A 20447-nucleotide genomic window follows, 5' to 3' on the forward strand; every position below is an offset into this window, starting at 1 on the left:
ATCTATAAGCTTCCTTGTTTCTCACACCTACTCATGATTGTTGGAGCTGTCTCCGGAAACAGAATATTTTTCCTCATCCCCCCACTCCACGCCCCCCCCCCCACCCAAGAGCTCTCCATTGTGTAGCTCCAGGACATCAGAAGAGTTTCTGCTAAGGTATATTGTGTTCACCCTCCCCTATTTCTTTTCCCATGATTTTTTTTTTTTTTTTATTACCCAGCCCCTCCACTATAGGGACCAATCCCAGAAGTCTTTAATCTCACCCAATAGCAGCTTACTCTTCCCCACTGGATTGCCCCCAAACCGGGTGGATTCCTCTGTTAGTCGCATGAACAGTTGCTCTGCCCCAAAGGAGAAGGGCTATTTGTATTTCCCTACATCCTCCTGTGTGCTCTTGCCCTGGGCCAGTGGATGTCTCCTGGCTCACCTAGAACGGTATAAAACAGAACCACATGAAAACAAGAGAATGTGTTTGTCCCACAGTGATAATTCTAGGAGCTTGGGCAATTTGTTACCTGCAGGCTGCAGGTTGAAATTATTCAGCCTGCACCAAAAAAAAAAAAAAAAAAAGTGGTGGGGGCGTGGGTTGTGGCTCCTCCACCCAGTTCTCAGCAGGGAAGTGGGACTGCCATTCTGAGAAGTCATTGTGGCAGACCCCAGGAGTGCCCACCACAGAGCCTTCTGAGATGGGCCTGCGTTACTGTCCGCATTCCCGCCAGAGCAGAGGTATGGAATAGATGTGAGTAGGGAAGTTTTAATGAACTATTCTTAGAAAAGAAAAAGCAGTTCCCATGAGGACAGGCTTTAAAAAAAAAAAAAAGAAGCCAAAACCCACCCCTGCCTTGCCCAAGAGTTGTGCAACTCTTAATAGCAGTAGCCTGTTGGAATAATCAAAGGCAAGCTGACTTCCCCTTATTAACTTCTGTTTGAGACATCTGCATAAAATATCCCCAGATTCCAGACCAAGAAGGTAATTTTTTTTTTTTCCCTCCGAGTAACTGGAGGGACTTTCCCTTTGGAGCTCTTCCAGCAGAGTCAACTTCATGGTTGAAAATATTTTCTCATTAGAAACTGCCAGCCTTTTGAATCCTGATGTGGGGATAGGAAAGACACCTCGTCCATGAGCACAGAGCCTGAGCCCCAAACCTAACTGACATTGACAACTGTCTTTGAGACTTCTGCCATGACCCTTCTTTTCACTGGGAAATCTATACCCACTTAAATTTCCTAAGGGTCCCCTAAGTTCCTTTTTGAGACTGGCAGAGGCTCTGTTACTATTTCTATCACTTTCCCATGGCTGGGTTTTAAACTGGGTTTTAAACATCCATCGAGATGGCCGAGACACTGATGAGGCTAGTCCTATAAACCATCTAATATCTTCAAGTCCCTTGTTTCCGTTTGCATTCGGGACTTAAAAAAAAAAAAAAAGTATATTGCATTTGAGGAGGATGTATTTCAGTTGCCCTCACCATACGGTGTTTGAGAAATGTGTTTTTATTAGCCTCCTTGCAACATAAGCCCACAAACTGTTCAGCCCAGAGCCTGGGTAGTTATCATGTCCAGGATTGAGCCAGGTTCTGAGGTGTTAGGCTCACAAATGGTTGTCCTTCCTGCTCCATAGTTAATAATGCAAGTGTCAGTGAGGCTAGAGTAGTTAACAGTTAACTGGATGGATTAAGGATCTGCAGCCAGTCTGAGCGCATCACAGAGACATGTGTACAAACCCGATAAGCCTCTGAGAGGGGAGAAGGCCACATCAGCCACCTTCACCTGGTCCTTGGCATGTTTCATTGTCTCCATTTGGCAGGATGTGGGGCTTTCACAGACAGGGATCTTTGGGTTCTTGAGTTAAACTTTAGCTGCCATGATGCAAATCTCGATTCAACTTAAGGTTTTTGGAAATAAACCTCCTTCAGGATTACTGTGCATTCGTCAAGATGGCAAACACGTCCTGCGTACCTGGTGGGTGCCAGGCATTGCATGAATTGGCCGTGATACAGTCAGGGATGAGATCAGTCCGGGCCCTGCCCTCTAGGAGCTTACAATCTAGTGGGAGAGATGGCTAGCACACTAGTTAAATAATTAACACCCTGGGAGAAGCATGAGGAAGGAAATAAGCAGGGCACAGAGTGTCAAGGAGAACCCACTTAGGATGGTCAGGAAAAGCTTCTCTAAGGAGGTGCCATTTAAGCCCAAACCTAACAGATGAGAAGAGAACCAGCCATGAGAAGAGCAGAGGGCAAGAGTGTTCAGACAGACAGGCTGGCATGGGCTTGGCCTCTTGCCAGAGCTGAAGGAGGCCAAGGTGGTGAAAGCATAGCGATGGGGGGAGCAGGAATGAAATGATGGCTGGACCCCAGTAATATGCTTGTCATCAGGCGACCTGACTGCCAGCCCCGTCAGTGCTTCTAAAGGGCACCAAGTTGGCTCGGGCTGTCACCTGCTTGCATACACGTTACTGATGCCAGAGCCATAATATATTAAGCAGCACTTACGCAGATGAGTGCTGTGTAATTGCATCCCGCCATCTCCATCCATTTGGCCATCTGTATGTTTTACTGCCCAGTCCCAAGAATGTTCTCTGCAGCCACAGGGAAGCTACCTGATGGGCCAGTACCGAGGCAAATGGGCCTATGGGGTTGGAAGATGCAAGTCCTGGAGCTTTTCCTTTGGGGTCCACAGGGGGGCTGTCCCCCCAGAGTTGGTGGAATTGAGCAGAGGACTGAGGGTGACTGTGGGACCTCCATCAGGAAGGCACTCGCTTTGGTTGACATTTTGCTCTTTGCCAGCCGGTGTCCTTGCCCCCAGCAGGCCAGAGTATATTTATTTTTCTTTGGATTTTATGGTTGAGTGCATTTGTCATAGGTTTGCTGAGAGCAGGGAAGGAAAAGTGGCTGGTATAAAATACCTACCAGGTGCCAGGCCTCTGCTGGGCTTTCCCCTGTGTTACTTTCTTTACTCCATCATACAGGCCTCTCCGGTGGCACTTACCCTCCCCCCTCCTCCATTACCGGTGAGGAAAGGGTGGCTGCCTGTTAATAAATGACCGATCCAAACTCACCCAGCTCCTCAGTGCCCCCTGCCCATCCACTTCTACCTTGCTAAGCCTACAGGATACAGAGCCCTTTCTCTGAGCCCCTGCCACTGTCTAAGCAAACACAGGAAATGGGTGTGCAAAGGATTGTTCTTGACATCGATGCAGAGCTCAAGTTGGATGCCCTGTGGAACCTTGTAACTTTTAGGGCAGGAAAAGTTGGTCACTGTTGATTAATTGCCCTCAAAACGCAGAATGGAAGTAAGACCAAAGATCAGAGTTCTTCCTCTCCAACTCCTGTGTTGGTCTTCTTTCTCCGTAGCACAGATTGAACCCCCAAGTGAAGTGGGAAGGAGCAGGCAAACTCAAGCTCGGCCCCCCGTTGCTGTCTCGTGTGGATGCATGGCTGAAATTTTTCATGATACTGTTTTCCACACACCTCTTTTCAGGCCTTGTGCAGAGGCTCACTGAGAAGGCTTCCATGTCCCCCATGGCAAGTCTGTGGGCAGGTGACATGGGACCTGAGAGTTTCACACAAACCGCCAGAAGTTACTTTTCATTGAGTCATAGAATCAGCTCTGGAGGGCACCCTCAGAGGCTGGCGTGCACCTCCTGCAGCCCTAGACATACACATGAGATTGTCCTGCATCTTCTTCCTTAGTTGAGTAGATGTCCATGGACCAAGATTCTCAAACCTCCCTGAGTGCTTCAACAAAAGTCCTTCCTGAGGTCCAGTCCAAGTCTCCTTTGCTGTCTACCACCTTTCCTTTTTCTAAGCCTCATGCTGACATGACGAGCAACCACAGTGCTGCCTTGCACTTGAAGATCCCCAAGGAGGTCCCTCCCATAATCCCCTGCAACACCAGGCAATGTTGGGGGCTGGAACTAATTCACATTCCACTGGTCATCTTTTCTTTTCTCTGGAGGCTGTTTTTCTCTTCCATCTTTGGCTGGAAGAGACAGCTGCCAGTACACACAACAAAAGATGCTGGCTTTTGGCATCCATAAAGAGGTTTGAGAATTGAACCCAGAGAAAGTTGGGAGTCTCCTTAATGTCTTGTCCCTGGGTCCAGGGTCCTCCAGAAGGATGCCTGACCTGCCTTTCTGAAATCTGATTTTGCTGTTAAATATGGCTAGAGATGTTTGCTTATAGTTTACCTATATATACGGGGACTTTGTAAGATAACAACTTGAAAAAAAAATTTTTTTAGGAAGTACAGTTTGTTGTTGTTGTTGATGAATATGTGGAAAAACTGTTAGTGTTTTGATCCACATTGAGGTGGAACCAGCCTATTACCAGATAGGGCAGACTTTCTCCACAGCTGCTGATTCCTATGGGCACTGGGAGGTGAAAAAGGAGAGGTAATACGTTTTCCATCCTAGGAGAAAAGTGGTTCTTATAGAACAGGTTGGAATTTACTGATTGCTAATACTCAAATTAATTCACCCTGCAAAGAGTCATGAAGAGCCACTGCTTTGGCCTTCACCTTGGAGCTCAGTGACCAGACTAATCTGAGTAAGGATCTCCGTGTCCTCCACCTCTTCTCTCAGGCTGCAGTGACCCAAAAGGTGGCCTCCATCAGCCCTGGCACGGCAGAGTCATTGAAATAGGGCGTTTGTGTCTAAGTCCTCCAGAGACAGCTGTACAGTGTAGACCAGGGAGAATTTTCTCACTGAGAAAAATGAAATTGAAATATGGATATCTTTCTAACCTAGACTTGGTTTGCTTCGTCCCTTCTTTCTTTTCTGCTTTGAAGTTTATTTTACCTCTCTCTGAAGCTAGAGACATCCTCACAGAGCTTGGTGAGTGGAAAATTCCAGATGTTTACTGGTTAAAACCCATCAAACCTTGCAAAAAAATTTCCTTCTTGGAGTGATAATTGATACCAGGGGAGTGTTTGATTCTTAATGCCCAATTTATTAATTATTAGACTCTTTTATTACATCATACTTTTCCTAAAGAATGGTAAAAAATGATAATGGAAAAATAGTTCATGTTGAATGTTTAGGGACTATCTGTGAGGAGGGTCTGACACCAAGCTTATATTCTGCCTTACATTAAACTTTGAGAAACGGGGGCACCTGGGTGGCTCAGATGGTTAAGCGTCTGCCTTCGGCTCAGGTCATGATCCCAGGGTCCTGGGATTGAGCCCCACGTACGAGTTCCCTGCTCAGCAGGAAGCATGCCTCTCCCTCTGCCTGCCGCTCCCCCTGCTTGTGCTCTCTCTCTCTCTCTCTGGCAAATAAAGAAATAAATAAAATCTTAAAAAAAAACAAAAACTTTGAGAAACGGAAGCAAAATTGTTTATTTTTATGTCTAAGGGAATCTGAATAGCTTCTATAGTGAAATTCCAGCTGGATTTTTTTTTTTTTTTAGCTTCCTTTACTGTGACAGTTACTGAGAACTGCTATTCACTGTGTGTTTGCTGTCCGTTTAGAGACCATCTTGACCTATCAGTATCAGCTAGAATTGTTTATCGGTGGATGGTTTGTGGACACTAGACTTTGGTCATCGTGGAACACCCAGCACACAGGTTGAGCCACGTATCCTACGTCCTAGTACCTTTCCTTTGAAAGGGGAATTGATAGATCACAGCAGCACCTTACATTTGAATAGTTTCCCATAGTAATCAAAGTGTTTCTCACACATAATGTTTCATAACTGCAACCTTGATGGGCCCCTAGCTTCCACGTGATGCAGACGAGGCAGGTGGTAAGAATCTCGTTTTTCAGATAAGGAACCCAGGGCATAAATGCTGTTAAGTAAATTGCCCAAGATGAAGTGGCTGCTTAGTGAGGAGCGAAGGGTGAAATTGTGGCTTCCAGACGTCCAGTTCTCCAGGCGGCTGTCCTAAGCACGTGTGCTTTATCACCTAGTTCATGGTCCATGATCCTGGGTTTTGATTGTTGTCCTTGGTCTCTAAGACAAGGACTCAAGACCTATAGCCGTCACTGTGTGACAGTGGTTTTGTTAACGTGTAAGCCCCAGCCCTGGTCAATCTTCAACCGGTAGAAGGGTCTTGCTTGGGAGCCCATCTGAACAAGTACATCGGGCCTCACAGGAAACTGGGGTGTTCACATGTGTACCTACCATAGCTATTCTTTACTGTCAGAATAGTCCGTGTTTGTGCAGCTGAGAGACTTGGCATGGTGGTGGGGGGTGGATTATAAAAAGCCAGGAGGTGTTTAGAGGTTGACAGACTCACGCTCAGGTGAGAGGTGTTTAACAAAGCAGAGAGGTCGCGAGCATGGGTTGACGCGGCAGACAAGTGGGGCCTGAGTCCTGGGGCACCGCCACCGTTTCCTAGCTGTGTGACTTGGCAAGTTATTTCACCTCTTTGAGCCTCGGTTTCCTTATCTGTAAAGCGGGGTTAATAATCGTACATACCTCATGGGGTAGTTATAAGGATTACATGATGTAATAGCTTTAAGGCATTTAGGCAGCACCTGGAAAATAGGAAGTGTTCAGTGACCATTCACTGTAACATGATTTATAGAAAGGAGGGCCGCAGGGAACGGTGACTGCTCAGTTAACCCCAGGTACAGTAAGAAACCCCACAGGTAGCCATTGCCATCCCTCTGACACCTGCAGAGCATCTGTTCAAGCTCGGAAGGTCTGGTTGGAGATGTCCCCTTAGGTCCCCAAGACTCCCAAGGCCAAGTCTGAGGTCCTTGTGTTTCAGATGCAGGGTGAAAAGAGAAAAATCAGACTCCAGGGAGGAATTTCCATCAGCCCCTGGAAGTTCAAGCTTTGAGCACTGTTCAGTCACATTTTTCAAATTCTTGGACTCAGTCTGAGAACTTAATTCATTTTGCAGCAGATAAATGACCAGAGTGAATGTCATGGGCTGTGGTGGTCGGGTCATGTAGTACTAGGCAGTGAAATGGAAAAGCTCGTTCTCTGGATTCCCTCCAGGCCCAGCACAAGGGCTTCTAGAGGGTGGGCCAGTCTCAGTGTGGAAATGCTTTCCTTTGGGGCAGGATCAAAGCCTCGAAGCTGTCCCAGTGGCACTGTGGACTCGTGCCCCCAGGCCATCCCTGCTCCTGTCATGCTCCATCCTGGATCATGTCTACCCCTGCTGCCTGCCACTCCCCATTCTTTTAGTTAAGATGCCCATAAAGGGCTTCTCCCTTCAGAAAGGCCTTGTGTGCCTGTAGGTGCTGGCTGGCTGGCTGGCTCTGTGTTCTGGGGTACAAAGTCTGTCTTTGCCCCCCAAGTCTCTGAACCCTGAGGTAGATGGTTTTTCAAGAAGGTGCTCATGTGCTCACCTTCCCTGGTGTGTGTCCAGTGCATGGAGCAGGCTTCTGTCTCCCATTCTTCTCCCGGGACCCCTTGCCTGCAGGGTAATTGAGACTGTGACCTCTTGCCCCTAAAGAAAGTGTCTGCCCACTGCCTGCCTGTCACTAGGATAGCTGCAACTGTCTGTTAGTCTCTAACTTCAGGCTGCCTCTTATTTCAGAAGCCAGGTGGGCTTGTCATCAACCATGCTCCACTTCTTTGCAAGGACTTGAGTGGCCATAGTGGGTGGCTGCCAGGCTAATTAAGCAATACCTTAATATTTTTGAGTGATCTGAAAGGATATTTTCATTATTATTTTAAACTAAGACCTCAGTTCTTGAGTCTCTCTACAGCTTAAGCAGCCCAAGGAGGGCAAATTGTGTCCACTTGACAGTTACCAAGGGTGAGAGCATGCCCTCAGGCTGTTGTGTCAACCAGCCACAGCCCAGCATGGTCAGAAGTGAGTGGCTTGCACAGTCAGAGACAAAGACTCTGCGTGGCCTTGGCAAGTCTCTTCCCCCACCTTAGGCCTCCCGTTTCCTCCTCTGTAAAATGTGGAGGGCCGGACTAAAGTGGTAGGTTTCCAAACTATGTTCTTTGTAGCTCTGCAGCTCCAAGGAGGAGTTCCGGTGACAAGAGGGTCCTTCCCGCTCTGTTTCCACCCGAACAGTTCTGCCCGTATCTCTCTCAAACGTGGGGTCTCTCCCTAAGGTGGTGTTTGGGGAGAGGAGAAGAATGGGTTTCTCTGCTGGGAACAGCATTGGAAACTGCTGGAATAGAGTGCTTCCCGCTTTCACATTTTGTGGTCTGTATTTTATTTTCTGCGGTTCTGGTTTTTTCAGCTTGGCTTACAACAGCCATGCCTAGGTCCCCTCCCACCACGGCCCTCCAGAGCTGCCACAGAGGTGGCCGCTGCCCATGCTCACTTGCTCACCTGCTCCCACCCCTGACTTCCTTAAAGCCACGCCAAGCATACCTGTTGTCTGTGATGTTGGGGTTGGTGCTGTGTGTCTGCCCCCAGACCAGCCTTCATTTCCTTTGAGTTCCCTGTCCGACCACTGGGGCTGGTCTTCTGTGTGTTCTCAAAAAGGCAGGATGGTAGCAAGGGCCCGGGGTTGGGGGAACAAGAAGCACTGGACCTCCCTCAGCCCAGCTATCTCATCTGTAATGGGACAGATTGATGAATGACGGTATCTGTCTTGGCAGTCTCCTAAGATGCTGACAAGACAGCTCATGTGGAAGGGGCTTTGAAACCACATGTGTTTTGGAGGAGAAGTCAGCTGTGAGGGTAGCAACACAGGTCCTTCTGCTGGCAGAGATGGCCTCGGAGGGTAGCCCCTTCTCTGGACAACTTTACGTAGTTCTCTAGCTTTCTGGGAACAAAACCAATCTTCTTTTCCTCTCTCCCTTTTCATCGTGACATAATTCTTATACTATAATATGCATAGATTTTAAGTGTACAGTTTGATCAGATTTGACAAATGTGCATACCTGTATTTGGCTGCTGTAACAAATTACTACAACCCCAGTGACTTAAAACAACCAGACTTTCAATCTCACAAGTTTGACATGAGTCTTAACTAGGCTGACATCCAGGTGTTGGCAAGGCTGTGTTCCTTTCTGGAGTCTCCAGGGGAGAATCCGTTTCCTTTTCTTTTCCAGTAGAGGCTGCCTGTGTTCCTTGGGTCACAGCCCCTTCCTCCATCTTCCCAGCTTCTTCCCATCTTCCTCACTGTGAGCTCTTCTTCCGTCTCCCTCTTCCACTTCCACTCATAGGACCTTTGTGATCATTGTCCCTCCCCTGAATAATCTAGGATAATCTCCCTCTTTTAAGGTCAGCAGCTTTGTTTCCCTTCCAGGTTCCAGGTTTTATTATTATTGTTGTAGTTATTTCTACTACACCTTTCTGTTTATCACCAGCCTAATCAGGGTATTTCCTTCAGTCCAGAAGGTTCTCTTGTTTCCCTTCAGGCTCCCCACTCACACTGCCCAGGGGCATCCACTGTTCTGAGTTCTCTAACCACCATGTAACGTTGCCTGCTCTAGGCCAGGTGAATTTTGAATGGTTACTCAAACTTGCTAGGTGGGGTGCAGTGAAACCTTTGGTAAAGCAAAACGATCTCTACTTGGCACTACTGGCTCTTAGTTGGAGAAAGGGGCGATTCATAGATTCAGGGAGGAAAGTAGACAAGTAGCTTGTGGAAAAGGCCCTGCTTCAGAAATGACAGATGTTGACAAGGAAGCCAAGAAAGAGAAACCCTCTAACACTGTTGGTGGGAATGCAGGCTGGTGCAGCCACTCTGGAAAACAGTATGGAGGTTCCTCAAAGAATTGAATATAGAGCTACCCTGCGACCCAGCGACTGGGTGTTTAGCCCAAAGATACAAATGCAGTGATCTGAAGGGGCACCTGCACCCCAATGTTTATAGCAGCAATGTCCACAATAGCCAAACTATAGAAAGAGCCCAGATGTCCATCAATAGATGAATGGATAAAGAAGATGTGGTATATATATATATATATATATATATATATATACATACATACAGTGGAATACTACTCAGCCATCAAAAAAATGAAATTTTGCCATTTGCAATGACATGGTTGGAACTAGAGGGTATAATACTAAGTGAAATAAGGCAATCAGAGAAAGACAATTATCATATGATCTCACTCATGTGTGGGATTTAAGAAACAAAACAGAGGATCATAGAGGAAGAGAGGAAAAAATAAAACAAGATGAAATCAGAGAGGGAGACAAACCATAAGAGACTCTTAATCATAGGAAACAAACTGAGGGTTGCTGGGAGGGGGTAATGGGGTGATGGGCACTAAGGAGGGCACCTGATGTAATGAACACTGTTATGTAAGACTGATGAATCACTGCTACCTCTGAAACCAATAATGTATGTTAATTGAATTTAAATTTAAAAACATAAGTAAATAAAACAAAAACAAAAAAAGAAAAGGCCCTGCTTCAAGAGCCTGAGGTCTGGGAGGCCAAGTACCCCCCTGCTCTGGTCTGAGGTCCCACCTGCATCTGGGGAAGCAGTCCTGGGGTGGGTGTCCCCTTTCCCCTCCCAAGTCTTCCAAATACAGTATCACAGAAAGAGGTTTAACAAACAGGCTTTTGAACTGTGTGCGGGGCCCTGGTCTGGCTGAGTGCAGACCACACTGGGCACCAGAGAGGGGCAGTAACTGCCTCCAGGAGCCTCTAACTGAGGGCTCCCATTCCTCAGCACCCCGTTTCTCCCCGTTTCTGGCACATCTGGGGCAGGTATCTTAGTTCTTCTGCACTGCTGTCGCTTTTTACTTCTCCTCTTACACAAGCTAGCACTGCTTCCCTTCTGGAGACCAGGCTTCTTCCTTCCAGAATACTTTTAATTAGATTCTCAGGCGGGAGACTTGAGGCAACAGTTCTTGACTCTCACAGCATCTTGGTGAGGTTACATTTGTCACAGTGTGGGCATCTCGGGGGTGTGCTAACTACTTGATGTCCATTATCTTTTTTTTTTTTTTTTTAAGATTTATTTATTTATTTATTTGAGAGAGAGAGAGAATGAGAGACAGAGAGCATGAGAGGGAGGAAGGTCAGAGGGAGAAGCAGACTCCCTGCCGAGCAGGGAGCCCGATGCGGGACTCGATCCCGGGACTCCAGGATCATGACCTGAGCCGAAGGCAGTCGCTTAACCAACTGAGCCACCCAGGCGCCCTGTCCATTATCTTTTAAGGTCCCCTGATCTCTCAGACACGAGTAATAACTTCCCCTATAGAATAATTTTTGTGTGAGAAAACACACATGAAGGTTTACTCTGGGTTCCTGGCACCTTATAAGCAGTCAGGAAATGTCAGTCATTGTGCATATTCCTGTGATTTTTCTCATTAGATCTTCATAACCACTTTTCAGTACTGTTACCATGCCCATTTTACAGATGAGAAAATTTAGGTTTCGGAGATATCGTCACTTTCTAAGGTGGTATCAGCTCATGAGTGGCATAGCTGAAACCCTGGGGTCTCTGACTCCAGAGACAGAATTCTCACACTTCACTACCCTGCCCTACCCACTTAGGGGGACACCTTCGCTGTGGGGTTTTCATATTATACTAATGTGATGGTGGTACCAAAAAAAAATTAAAAAACTAAAAACGATGCTCAGTGGGCCCTGTGCTAAGTGCTTTGTGGGCACCATGGCAGCCCTTCATGTGGGCTCAAAGAAGCTGAGTAACTTGCTTCGGGTGACAGAGCTAGTGAGGAAGGGACCCAGGGGGTTCTGACTGGAAACCCTGCCCTCTAACCCCTTCATTCAGGACTGTTTTCCTTCCTCCGAGGCACTGGCAATATTTCTCCTTTTGATACTTACTAATAACCATGATGGAGCATGCCTCCCATTTCAGCTTGATGGCTGGGTACCCCAGGGACTTGGGACTGCCCTGAATCATCTCTTCCACCTTCCAGCTTCCGGCCTTGTTTAGTCCTGGTCCTCTGTGCTTATTCATGTCTCTGTACCCTAGAGTCTACTTTCTTATTTTGTTAACCACATTCTGTTTAGAGCGGCTTCAGATCCTTGAGGGACTAAGGACTGATATAAATAATGCAAAATAAATATACTGGCTGTTGCAAAACATATATAGAAGTGCATAATCCTCAGTCATTTGCCCTTCTCCCATTTCATAAGAGGTTCCCTTCCCCTGACTCCTATCAGTTGACATCTGTTGGGTTAACCAGCTAGACGTTAGGCAGTGCGGTTTGTAGCTGGCGATTGCTCTGCACCGTATTGCGCTGTTACCAATGACAAATGGCGGGCTTTAGTCATTTATTTATTTGCTTACCTACTTAAAGTGCATTTTTGTTGTTGTTGTTGTTGTTGTTTTGAGTGACCAGATTGTCCAAAGGATGCTTTTTAAGTTGCCTCCATGCAACGAGAAGACTAATGGGGTAGCAACTAAAGTTAATTTCCCCAAGTGGCCCCCTTCTGGTGCAGTCTCCCCGTGACCCCCTGTGGGTGAAATATTGTCTGGCTCATCTTGGTAAAAAATGTAGTCACCATAATCAGGTGGGTGTAGGTTGAGTTCTTAGTCCCCACATCTCTCCTTTTGTTTGTAGATGCTTCAGCTCTCAAAGAAGTGAACAGTTAGAACTTGCTTTTTCATATTTGAGCAGTTCTCCAGAATTAATCTATGTTGGGGGTTTACTTCTGGCACAGCCACTGAATATAAGCAGGATCTGATTGAGAGGCTGTAGTTAAAAGGAGCCATGAAGTATTGGGTTGTATTCATTCTTTCATCAAATGATTAGGAAACTCCTTCTATGTGTTGGGGCTCCTCTGGGTGCTGTGGAGACAGCTGTAAAGCATGCAGGTGAGGCACCTGCCCCCTTGGAATTTAACACTCTGCATAAGACATACAGTAAGCAGGTGAACGACAAATACAACAGAGACCAGTTGCTATGAAGAGAATAAAATAGGGCAGAGGAGAATAAGCAGTTGGCCAGATTGCTGCTTCAGGTAGGATGATCAGGGATGGCCTCACTGAGGAGGTGATGTTAGTGTGGATGAGGGGACCCTAGCCATGGGGAAGAGCCAGGAAAAGCGAGCAAGAGCAAGGCAGTGGCCCTGAGTGTCTGATACAGTATTCTTTTGCCAGCATTCTCTTGGGTCAGTTTCATAAGGATATAAATGGCTATTTTAGTAAAACATCCTTGGGCTGATTATTGAATTACTGTGTCTTTTCCTTACCAGGCTACCAGTTTCGTGGGGGGCAGGGTCCAGGCCTCTTTTTGCTCACTGTTGTATCTCCTATGATGGGCGTAGTGCCCAACACATGACAGGCGCACAGTAAATACTGGATGGATGGATAAACAGATAGATGCATAGGCGCATGAATGAATAAGAAAATGGATGGAATGATGGGTGGATAGATGCAATGGTAAGGAACCTAAAAGAAGATACAAGGTGGTAAAGGGCAATGGAGGACACGGAAGACTTGAGCTTGGTTCAAAGAGTGTGGGAGTCTGGGAGGACTCAGTGACACACAGAATAAGGCCAAGCAGTAGGTAGGCGATGACTTGTACTGCCACTGGGAGCTGGTGGAGGGGAAAAGATAGAACCAGGGAGCACAAATAGGAAGGATGGCTCTTGTGCTGTATGTTGAAAACAACCAGAAGTAAGGAGGAACAGTGAGAAGGAGAGGAAAGAGCACAATCAAGAAGCGCTTTGTCGGCCAGTGAGACTGACATTTGTCAACGCGGCATAGGGGCTAGTGTAGCTAGAAGAAGGGTCACAGCGATTGCAGTTGCCTTTTGACAGATGGACACATGGTGGCTTTCCCGGGGCTTGCTGAACCTGGCAGCAGGTGTTGGGGGTGGGGGAGGTGCGGCAGGGTGAGGGATTGAGGAGTTAAGGGGCCACAGTGGCTGGTAAGGTTTTACTTCCTTCTAGGATTGCAGGCCTAAGGCTACCTTTGGTAGGGAAATGCCATCTTTCCAAATGGGGGAGGATGTGAAATTGGCAGAAAGATCCAACTGGGAGAAGCAAATATATTGTTTGGAGCTTTGTTTTATTCCTCTGGAAATGACCGTATTGTATTTTTATGTAAATAATTCGCAACAGCGTGGTGTTTGCAAAAGGGGTGAAAAGAGAATACTCATAAATGAAGTTGAGACACCATATTGTGTTTTCACATCAACATTGTATACTGTTGCTTGCAGTGGGCCCAAAAACAAATGTGCACCCAAGAGGCAAACTACCTGTTAACTTTGAGCTTCTTCATTTAACCACTCTTTACCTGTCCTTCAAGACCTGATTTGAAAATCACCTTTTCCACAAAGATTTTGGGATCACTCCGGCCCACTGTCATCCTTGCCAAGCTCTGAGCTTCTAGTATGTAACTGTCTGTGTAGCTTCTGGAGCACTTTTTACTGACACATTTTTGTTTTACTTACGGACTTGTCATCCTAACTTGGTATGGAGCCCTATAGGGGCACGCAGCACATCTTACTGATCTGTATATATTCACAGGGCTGTGCAAAGTGGAGAGGCTCACAAAAGTCCTTAAACACATGACAGGACCTGCAATAATCACCAAAAATACGTCATCTCCACTGTTGATGGAGTTGTTTTGGGGTATAGGCCCTTGTTCTTAGTAGCCTGGAATCTCCCCACCACCCCTTAGCATGTGTCTCAAGCCTGTGTGTCTGCTCCATCAAAGACATCCCCTGGTGGGCTGCTTTAAAGTCTCTGTATAGAAAACCTCAGGCCGTACAATCCAGAGAACGATAGTGCGTGGAACCCACTTTGGTCCAAACCTAGACCATTCGTGAGGTTTTGCAGCTGGCTCTGATCTCTGTGAGGTTTTGGTGTCTTGAGTGGGATTAGATCCCTAGTCTGTCTCAGTGTTGAAAATCTGTGGCTTTTCCTTGGCAGCACTCCTTTTTCTGCCGGTTAACAGAAGATAAGAAGTCAGAAAAATTCTTCAAAGTCTTCTATGACCGAATGAAGCTGGCCCAGCAGGAAATCAAAGCAACAGTGACTGTGAACACCAGTGACTTGGGGAATAAAAAGAAAGATGATGAGATAGACAGGGATGCCCCATCCCGGAAAAAAGGTGAGTGTTCCCCTGTGTGCAGCCCTCCCACCAGCTGGACCTCCAGACTCCAAACTGTATTCCGACTGAGGCTTTCAGGAGAAGCAAACCAGTCTGGTTATAATGTAATTCTTCCCAAGTAACCAGAGCTGAACTGCCGTGCTTTGGCAGTTCTTCTCCTGTAAAAAATTTACATACCTTCTTCTTGGTCAAGCTCAAGCTTTTATTGTCAGGAAATCCATTTGTAACATTTTCCTGTAATTTTCTGTTCAGTGGTAAGGAAAGTTAAGGAAGACACACACTTTAGGGGCACCTGGGTGGCTCAGTTGGTTAAGTGTCTGACTCTTAATTTCAGCTCAGGTCATGATGTCAGGGTTGTGGGATTGAGCCCCGCATCAGGCTCCACGCTCAGTGGGGAGTCTACTTAAGATTCTCTCTCTCCTCTCCCTCTCCCTAATGCTCTTGCATGCACTCTCTTTTTTTCTCCCTCTTTAAAATAAGTAAGTAAATCTCTAAAAAAAAAAAAAAAAAAAAGATAAGCACTTTAAAACTGGGTGTCCATCCCTTGTTACCTAATTCCCCCTTATTTATCTAAATTATTTGGAAGTGTCTAAAGTTGTTCATTTATGCTCTCACTTGAAGAGAGGTCATACTTGGAAGTATGTAGATGCACCCGTGTTCGAATCAAATGGCTGTGAACAGGTTAATGAGACACTCCGGGCCTCTTTTTTTAAGTTTAGAACAGGGTTTCTCGGCCACAGTACATTTGGCATCTGGAGGAGGAGTTGCTGGAGGGGCTGTCCTGTGCGCTGTGGGAGGTTTAACAGCATATGAGGCCTCTACCCAGTAGATGCCATCAGCCCATCCCGGCAGCCGACTAGAAGTGTCCTCAGATTTTGCTAATTGTCCCCTGGGCAGGGGTGGGTGCAAAATCAGCTCTAGTTTATAACCACTGATCTAGAATGGGAGTAAAGAGAAGAAGAAGAAAGGCTAACATTTACTAAGTACTTTCTATAAACGAGGCACTGTTGAAAGTCCTTTACATCCTTTACTTCATTTGGAACTGAAATTAACCCTGAAAATAGAATTGTTATCCCCATTTTACAGATGAGGAAATTGAGGAGTGGAGATTAACTTGTCCTTGCTAAGGCTATGCAGCGAGTGGGCAGTAGAGCCAGGATTTGAACCCAGGCGGTCTGGCTCCAGAGCTCCACACTCCTCACTCTGATGCCTAATTACCTCCCAGGGTTACTCAGAGGATTCGATGAGGTAATACACAGTGCCTGGGTACTTAGTGGAAAGCACTCAACCTGTTGTCACCTCAGTAACAGTAATTACGGTTGTGGTCGTCGTTATGTTGACCCTCTCAGAAGCTTCTCTAGGTAGAATTCACTGATGCTCTCCTCACTTTGCAGATGAGGGCACTGAGGCCCAGAGCCATATAGGTTTGTGAGGTTGACAGCCGATACTAAGGCTTTTCCTCTAAAACAGTGCAAGCTTAGATGAAATGTCAGAACCATGAGCCAGTTGGCAGGGCGTGACTCAGTTTTAATCCTAAGGACTAAGAGAAGTGACTTCTTGGAGTGTTTGGCCAACCTTGAAGATTTCTAGTGAATACCAGGACCTACACTTTTGAACATTATGTTTCCTGCAGTGAATCGTACTCCTGAGGACTCAGCAGCATTGAGTGTCTTCTGTTTGCATTCTAGCCAAAGAGCCCTCGACACAAATAACCGAAGAGGTCCGAGACCAGCTCCTCGAGGCCTCTGCTGCCACCAGGAAAGCCTTCAGCACCTTCCGGAGGGAGGCTGACCCTGACGACCACTACCAGTCCGGGGAAGGTGCCCAGGCCACAGCAGACAAGACCAAGGACGAGCTGGAGATGAGCGCGGTCATCACCATCATGCAGCCCATTCTCCGGTTCCTGCAGCTCCTGTGCGAAAACCACAACCGGGACCTGCAGGTGAGGGCTGGCCCCTGGGACTTGCAGCTCCTCAGACATCTCTGCTCCCCTCGCTGCCACCAGCTTCCTTGAGTCGAGGACCCAGGATGGTTCTGACATCTGGGCAACTGACATGTTTGTCTTCCCCGCCCCCATCTCCACACGGACAGGAACCAAGTCTCTTGCTCACCAATGTAGGTGCCTGCTGCATACATAGTGAAACGTGGGTTGTGCCTGTGTGTACATGTGGTAGGCTGCCGTAGATGCACAGGTAAAACTTGGATGGACGGATGAATGATTAAATATACTAGACTTACAAAATCTGATACATAGAAAGTTCCAATTAAATATTTGTTGGTTGAATGAATGAAAAGTGGCTTTCCAGGGTTTTACACAAATAGGTGCTCAAATATATGTGCTGAACTGATTATTTCAGAAGTCTTTTGTTTACTTTTTTATTGATGTCAGGATGATAACAATGGCCGAGGTTTGGCACTTAGAATATCATGGATGCTAAGTGTTGCTGATATTATATTCATTTTATAGATGAGGGAACTGAGGCTCAGGGGACATAGTTAGGGAGTGGAGAACCAGGACTTGAACCCAGGCCATCTGATGGTAGAGCACCATGTTAAGACAGAGCTTATTTTCTCCTTGCAAAATTTCCCCACCAGCAAAGCCTATATGGAAGGACTAAGGATGGATTCCAGAGATGTCTCTTTCTTTCTTTTTTTTTTTTTTAAGATTTTATTTATTTATTTGACAGAGAGAGAGAGAGAGAGAGAGTGTGTGTGTGTGTGTGTGTGTGTGTGTGTGTACAAGTAGGGGAAGCAGGAGAAGCAGGCTCCCTGCTGAGCAGTGAGCCCGATGTGGGGCTCGATCCTAGGACCCTGAGATCATGACCTGACTGAAGGCAGCCGCTTAACCAGCTGAGTCACCCAGGCACCCCCAGAGATGTTTCTTCCTACTGAATGGGCATAGCTCTGTGGAGCCAATCACTGCCCAGGAGCAGCATGCTAGAATACCAGGTCCTTGGCCATTGCCTGGTTTTGCTGCTGGCTTTTGGGAAAAACACCCCTCTCTGCCTAAAAGGGATTGAGGATTAACAAGAAAATTGTGTCTGAACAACTCCACTAAGATAGAATCTTGCCTCCTAAAATAAACAAGTTGGCCGTGGTAGTTCAGTTATTTGAATAATGATGGTATGAAAAGGAAACAGTGGTAAGGAAAAGGTACACTCTTAAAATATTTGCCTTGCTGACTTTATCCATCAAGTGACTTGATGGCCTTTCACACGTCACCTGTGGCCAGAACCTTTGGGGCTGCCACCGTAAATCACTCCTACTTCAACCCTGCCACACAGTCTATGCCTGGAAAAGTTGAGTAAGAAATTACATTGTTAAACAGTAAGACAAAACAATGAAATGGAACTGGGTGAAGTCTGCAGTATTAACAACTTCCACACTGGTATTTATTTTTAATCAAATTGGTCTGAAGAGCCTGAGCTTTGAAAAGACAGGTATATCCAAGGTCATCCATCAGCCAAATCTGGCCCATATTTAAAAATGAAAGCATTTCCCATAAGCCCCATTGGGCTCTTTTTCCACATTGCTGTTCATTCATTTCCTCCATTGACCTTCCCTGCTTGATCCCTCTCAACGTCTGCGTGTGGGATTCCGGCTGTTAGTTTTTCTTTTCTTGCCTGTTGCTCAAATATTCCTACTTTGGACTTAGACCATGTCAGCCCCAGATCCACTGGCCTGGGACAGCCTAGCTTAGCCGGGTAGAACAAAGTATTCATGACTCAAAGATCCAGGGATGGGTTGTGGTCTCATTGGCTGGTGTTCTGTCTCCAGGCCAACTGTGCCCTCTCCGCCTTCCATATGTACACCGTTAGTCATGAGGGAGACTGGCCAAGGGAGTGTGAATGACACCATGGAAAGCCAGGCTGTCCCACCAGCAGGAAGGCAAAGCCAATTGTGGCATCTTTGTGGATGGGGAGACCTCCCTGCTGCTGGGGCTATTTCGAGGCTTGAGCTCAGTGGTCAGGGCCCTGTACTGTCCCCCCAGACTGCTGTCACTGATCTCCACTGACCTTGGGCTCCAAAGGGAAGTGGGTTGAGACCATGCCTGTACGTCATCTGGGTGAATACCTGCTGTGTGCCCGGCATTGGTGGTGACAGAGACCTCACCCCTTCCCTTACGGAGCTGAGAGTCTTGGGCAGGAGCCACTCGGGGAAACCCAAGATTGCTGTGCAGCATGATAAGTGCTATAGTGGTGTCATGTTAGGGGTTTTGTGGGTTCACAGCAGGCAAACCAACCCACTGTGCTGGGTCCAGGAAGACTTCTCAGAGGACCTGATAACTGCCGAGTTCTGAACTAACACAAGACTGCCTCAAATAGAATTCCTCCACGAATGTCAGAGGGGCAGTGCTGACGTGCTTGCTCTCAAGCCTGGTCAGCTTTCGTGGACATGTTCTGACTCCTCCACGGTACCCCTTGATTTCTCTTCTTTAGCACCATACCCGGAGTCCACTGTGGAAGGAGAGTAAGGCTTTCATTGCATGAATTTGCCAGTTCTTATGTGGAAGTCTTCTCAGTGTTCGTTTTGTACCTTAGCTCTTCACATAACTCTCCTTTGAACTAAGGCCCTAAGAACCCCATGGGCAGAATCACCTTTTAATGAGTCCTTCCAAAATTTGATTCTCCAACACATTGCTCTGTGGAAAACAGTACTGGGGGAAAGGGGAGTGTAGAGTATATTTTAATATATTTTTTAAAGTCTTACAACTCAAAAAAAAGTCTTAGCAGCTTAATCTTTGGAAGTACCATAAACATTATCCAAGTCAGTGGCTTTACACTTTTTTGGTTTTGGCCACAGAATCCTTTGTTTAAGATCTTATGCAGAAATGTACTAAGTAAAGCAGATGAGAGCAAAGCTGTTCTATTCAGAGTAGAAACTACAGAGCACAGGAACTTTCCTTTCCTCCCTTACCTACCAGAGCCCTGAGAGGTGGTGCATTCCAGGGATCCCCCTGGGTCCTACAGGGCCCAGGTGGAAAACCAATGATCTGAACCAGTGGTTCACAAGGATGAAGGTTAGAATCATGTTTAAAGACTCCCACTATGTCGTACACACTGAGGTACTGATAAAATTACGTTTGTAGAAATCTGGTTCTCCAAATGATGGCTTTGAGTGGGATTCACCTACTCTGAGTGCCACCCTGTTGGCAGTGTTCCAGAGCAGACGGTGGATCTCTGGGTCAGGGTTTGCCTGTGTACCGAAGGGAAAAGACTTTCTCAAGAGGACAGAATTACTGCCCACCCCCTACCCCCTGGTATAAAGAAGTACCAATAAGCTCCACGAGAGAAGGAATCCAGCCTTTTGAGGTTGGGCCCAGCATCTTAACTTTCCTGTTGGTAAATGTTCAGTAGAGATAAGACCACTGCTTTTGACTTTGCCAAACAGACAGCTGCTGCCTTAAGCAAGCTTTGTCCACAGTAGTAAGAAGCTTACTGGGAAGGACTATTCTTGAGACGTTTTGCCTGTGTTTTCCATCCTTCCCCTGAGGGGCTGGCTTTGCTTTTCAGCTCGGTTAAGGAATGCAGGT

General features: G+C 46.7%; 1 protein-coding gene across 4 annotated transcripts in view; it reads left to right on the forward strand.

Moving 5' to 3' along the window:
* ITPR1 (inositol 1,4,5-trisphosphate receptor type 1) overlaps positions 1 to 20447 on the forward strand; it is a 326205-nt gene that overhangs the window by 237142 nt on the left and 68616 nt on the right. For all 4 annotated transcript variants that reach the window (XM_081821132.1, XM_081821136.1, XM_081821141.1 and 1 more), the window contains 2 exons: positions 14734 to 14914; positions 16603 to 16856. In XM_081821132.1, coding sequence (XP_081677258.1) covers positions 14734 to 14914; positions 16603 to 16856 — 435 coding nt within the window. The remainder of the gene's footprint in view (positions 1 to 14733; positions 14915 to 16602; positions 16857 to 20447) is intronic.

Source organism: Leptonychotes weddellii, chromosome 1 (assembly GCF_054177405.1).
Source record: "Leptonychotes weddellii isolate Sample4059 chromosome 1, ASM5417740v2, whole genome shotgun sequence".
NCBI classification, from domain to species: domain Eukaryota; kingdom Metazoa; phylum Chordata; class Mammalia; order Carnivora; family Phocidae; genus Leptonychotes; species Leptonychotes weddellii.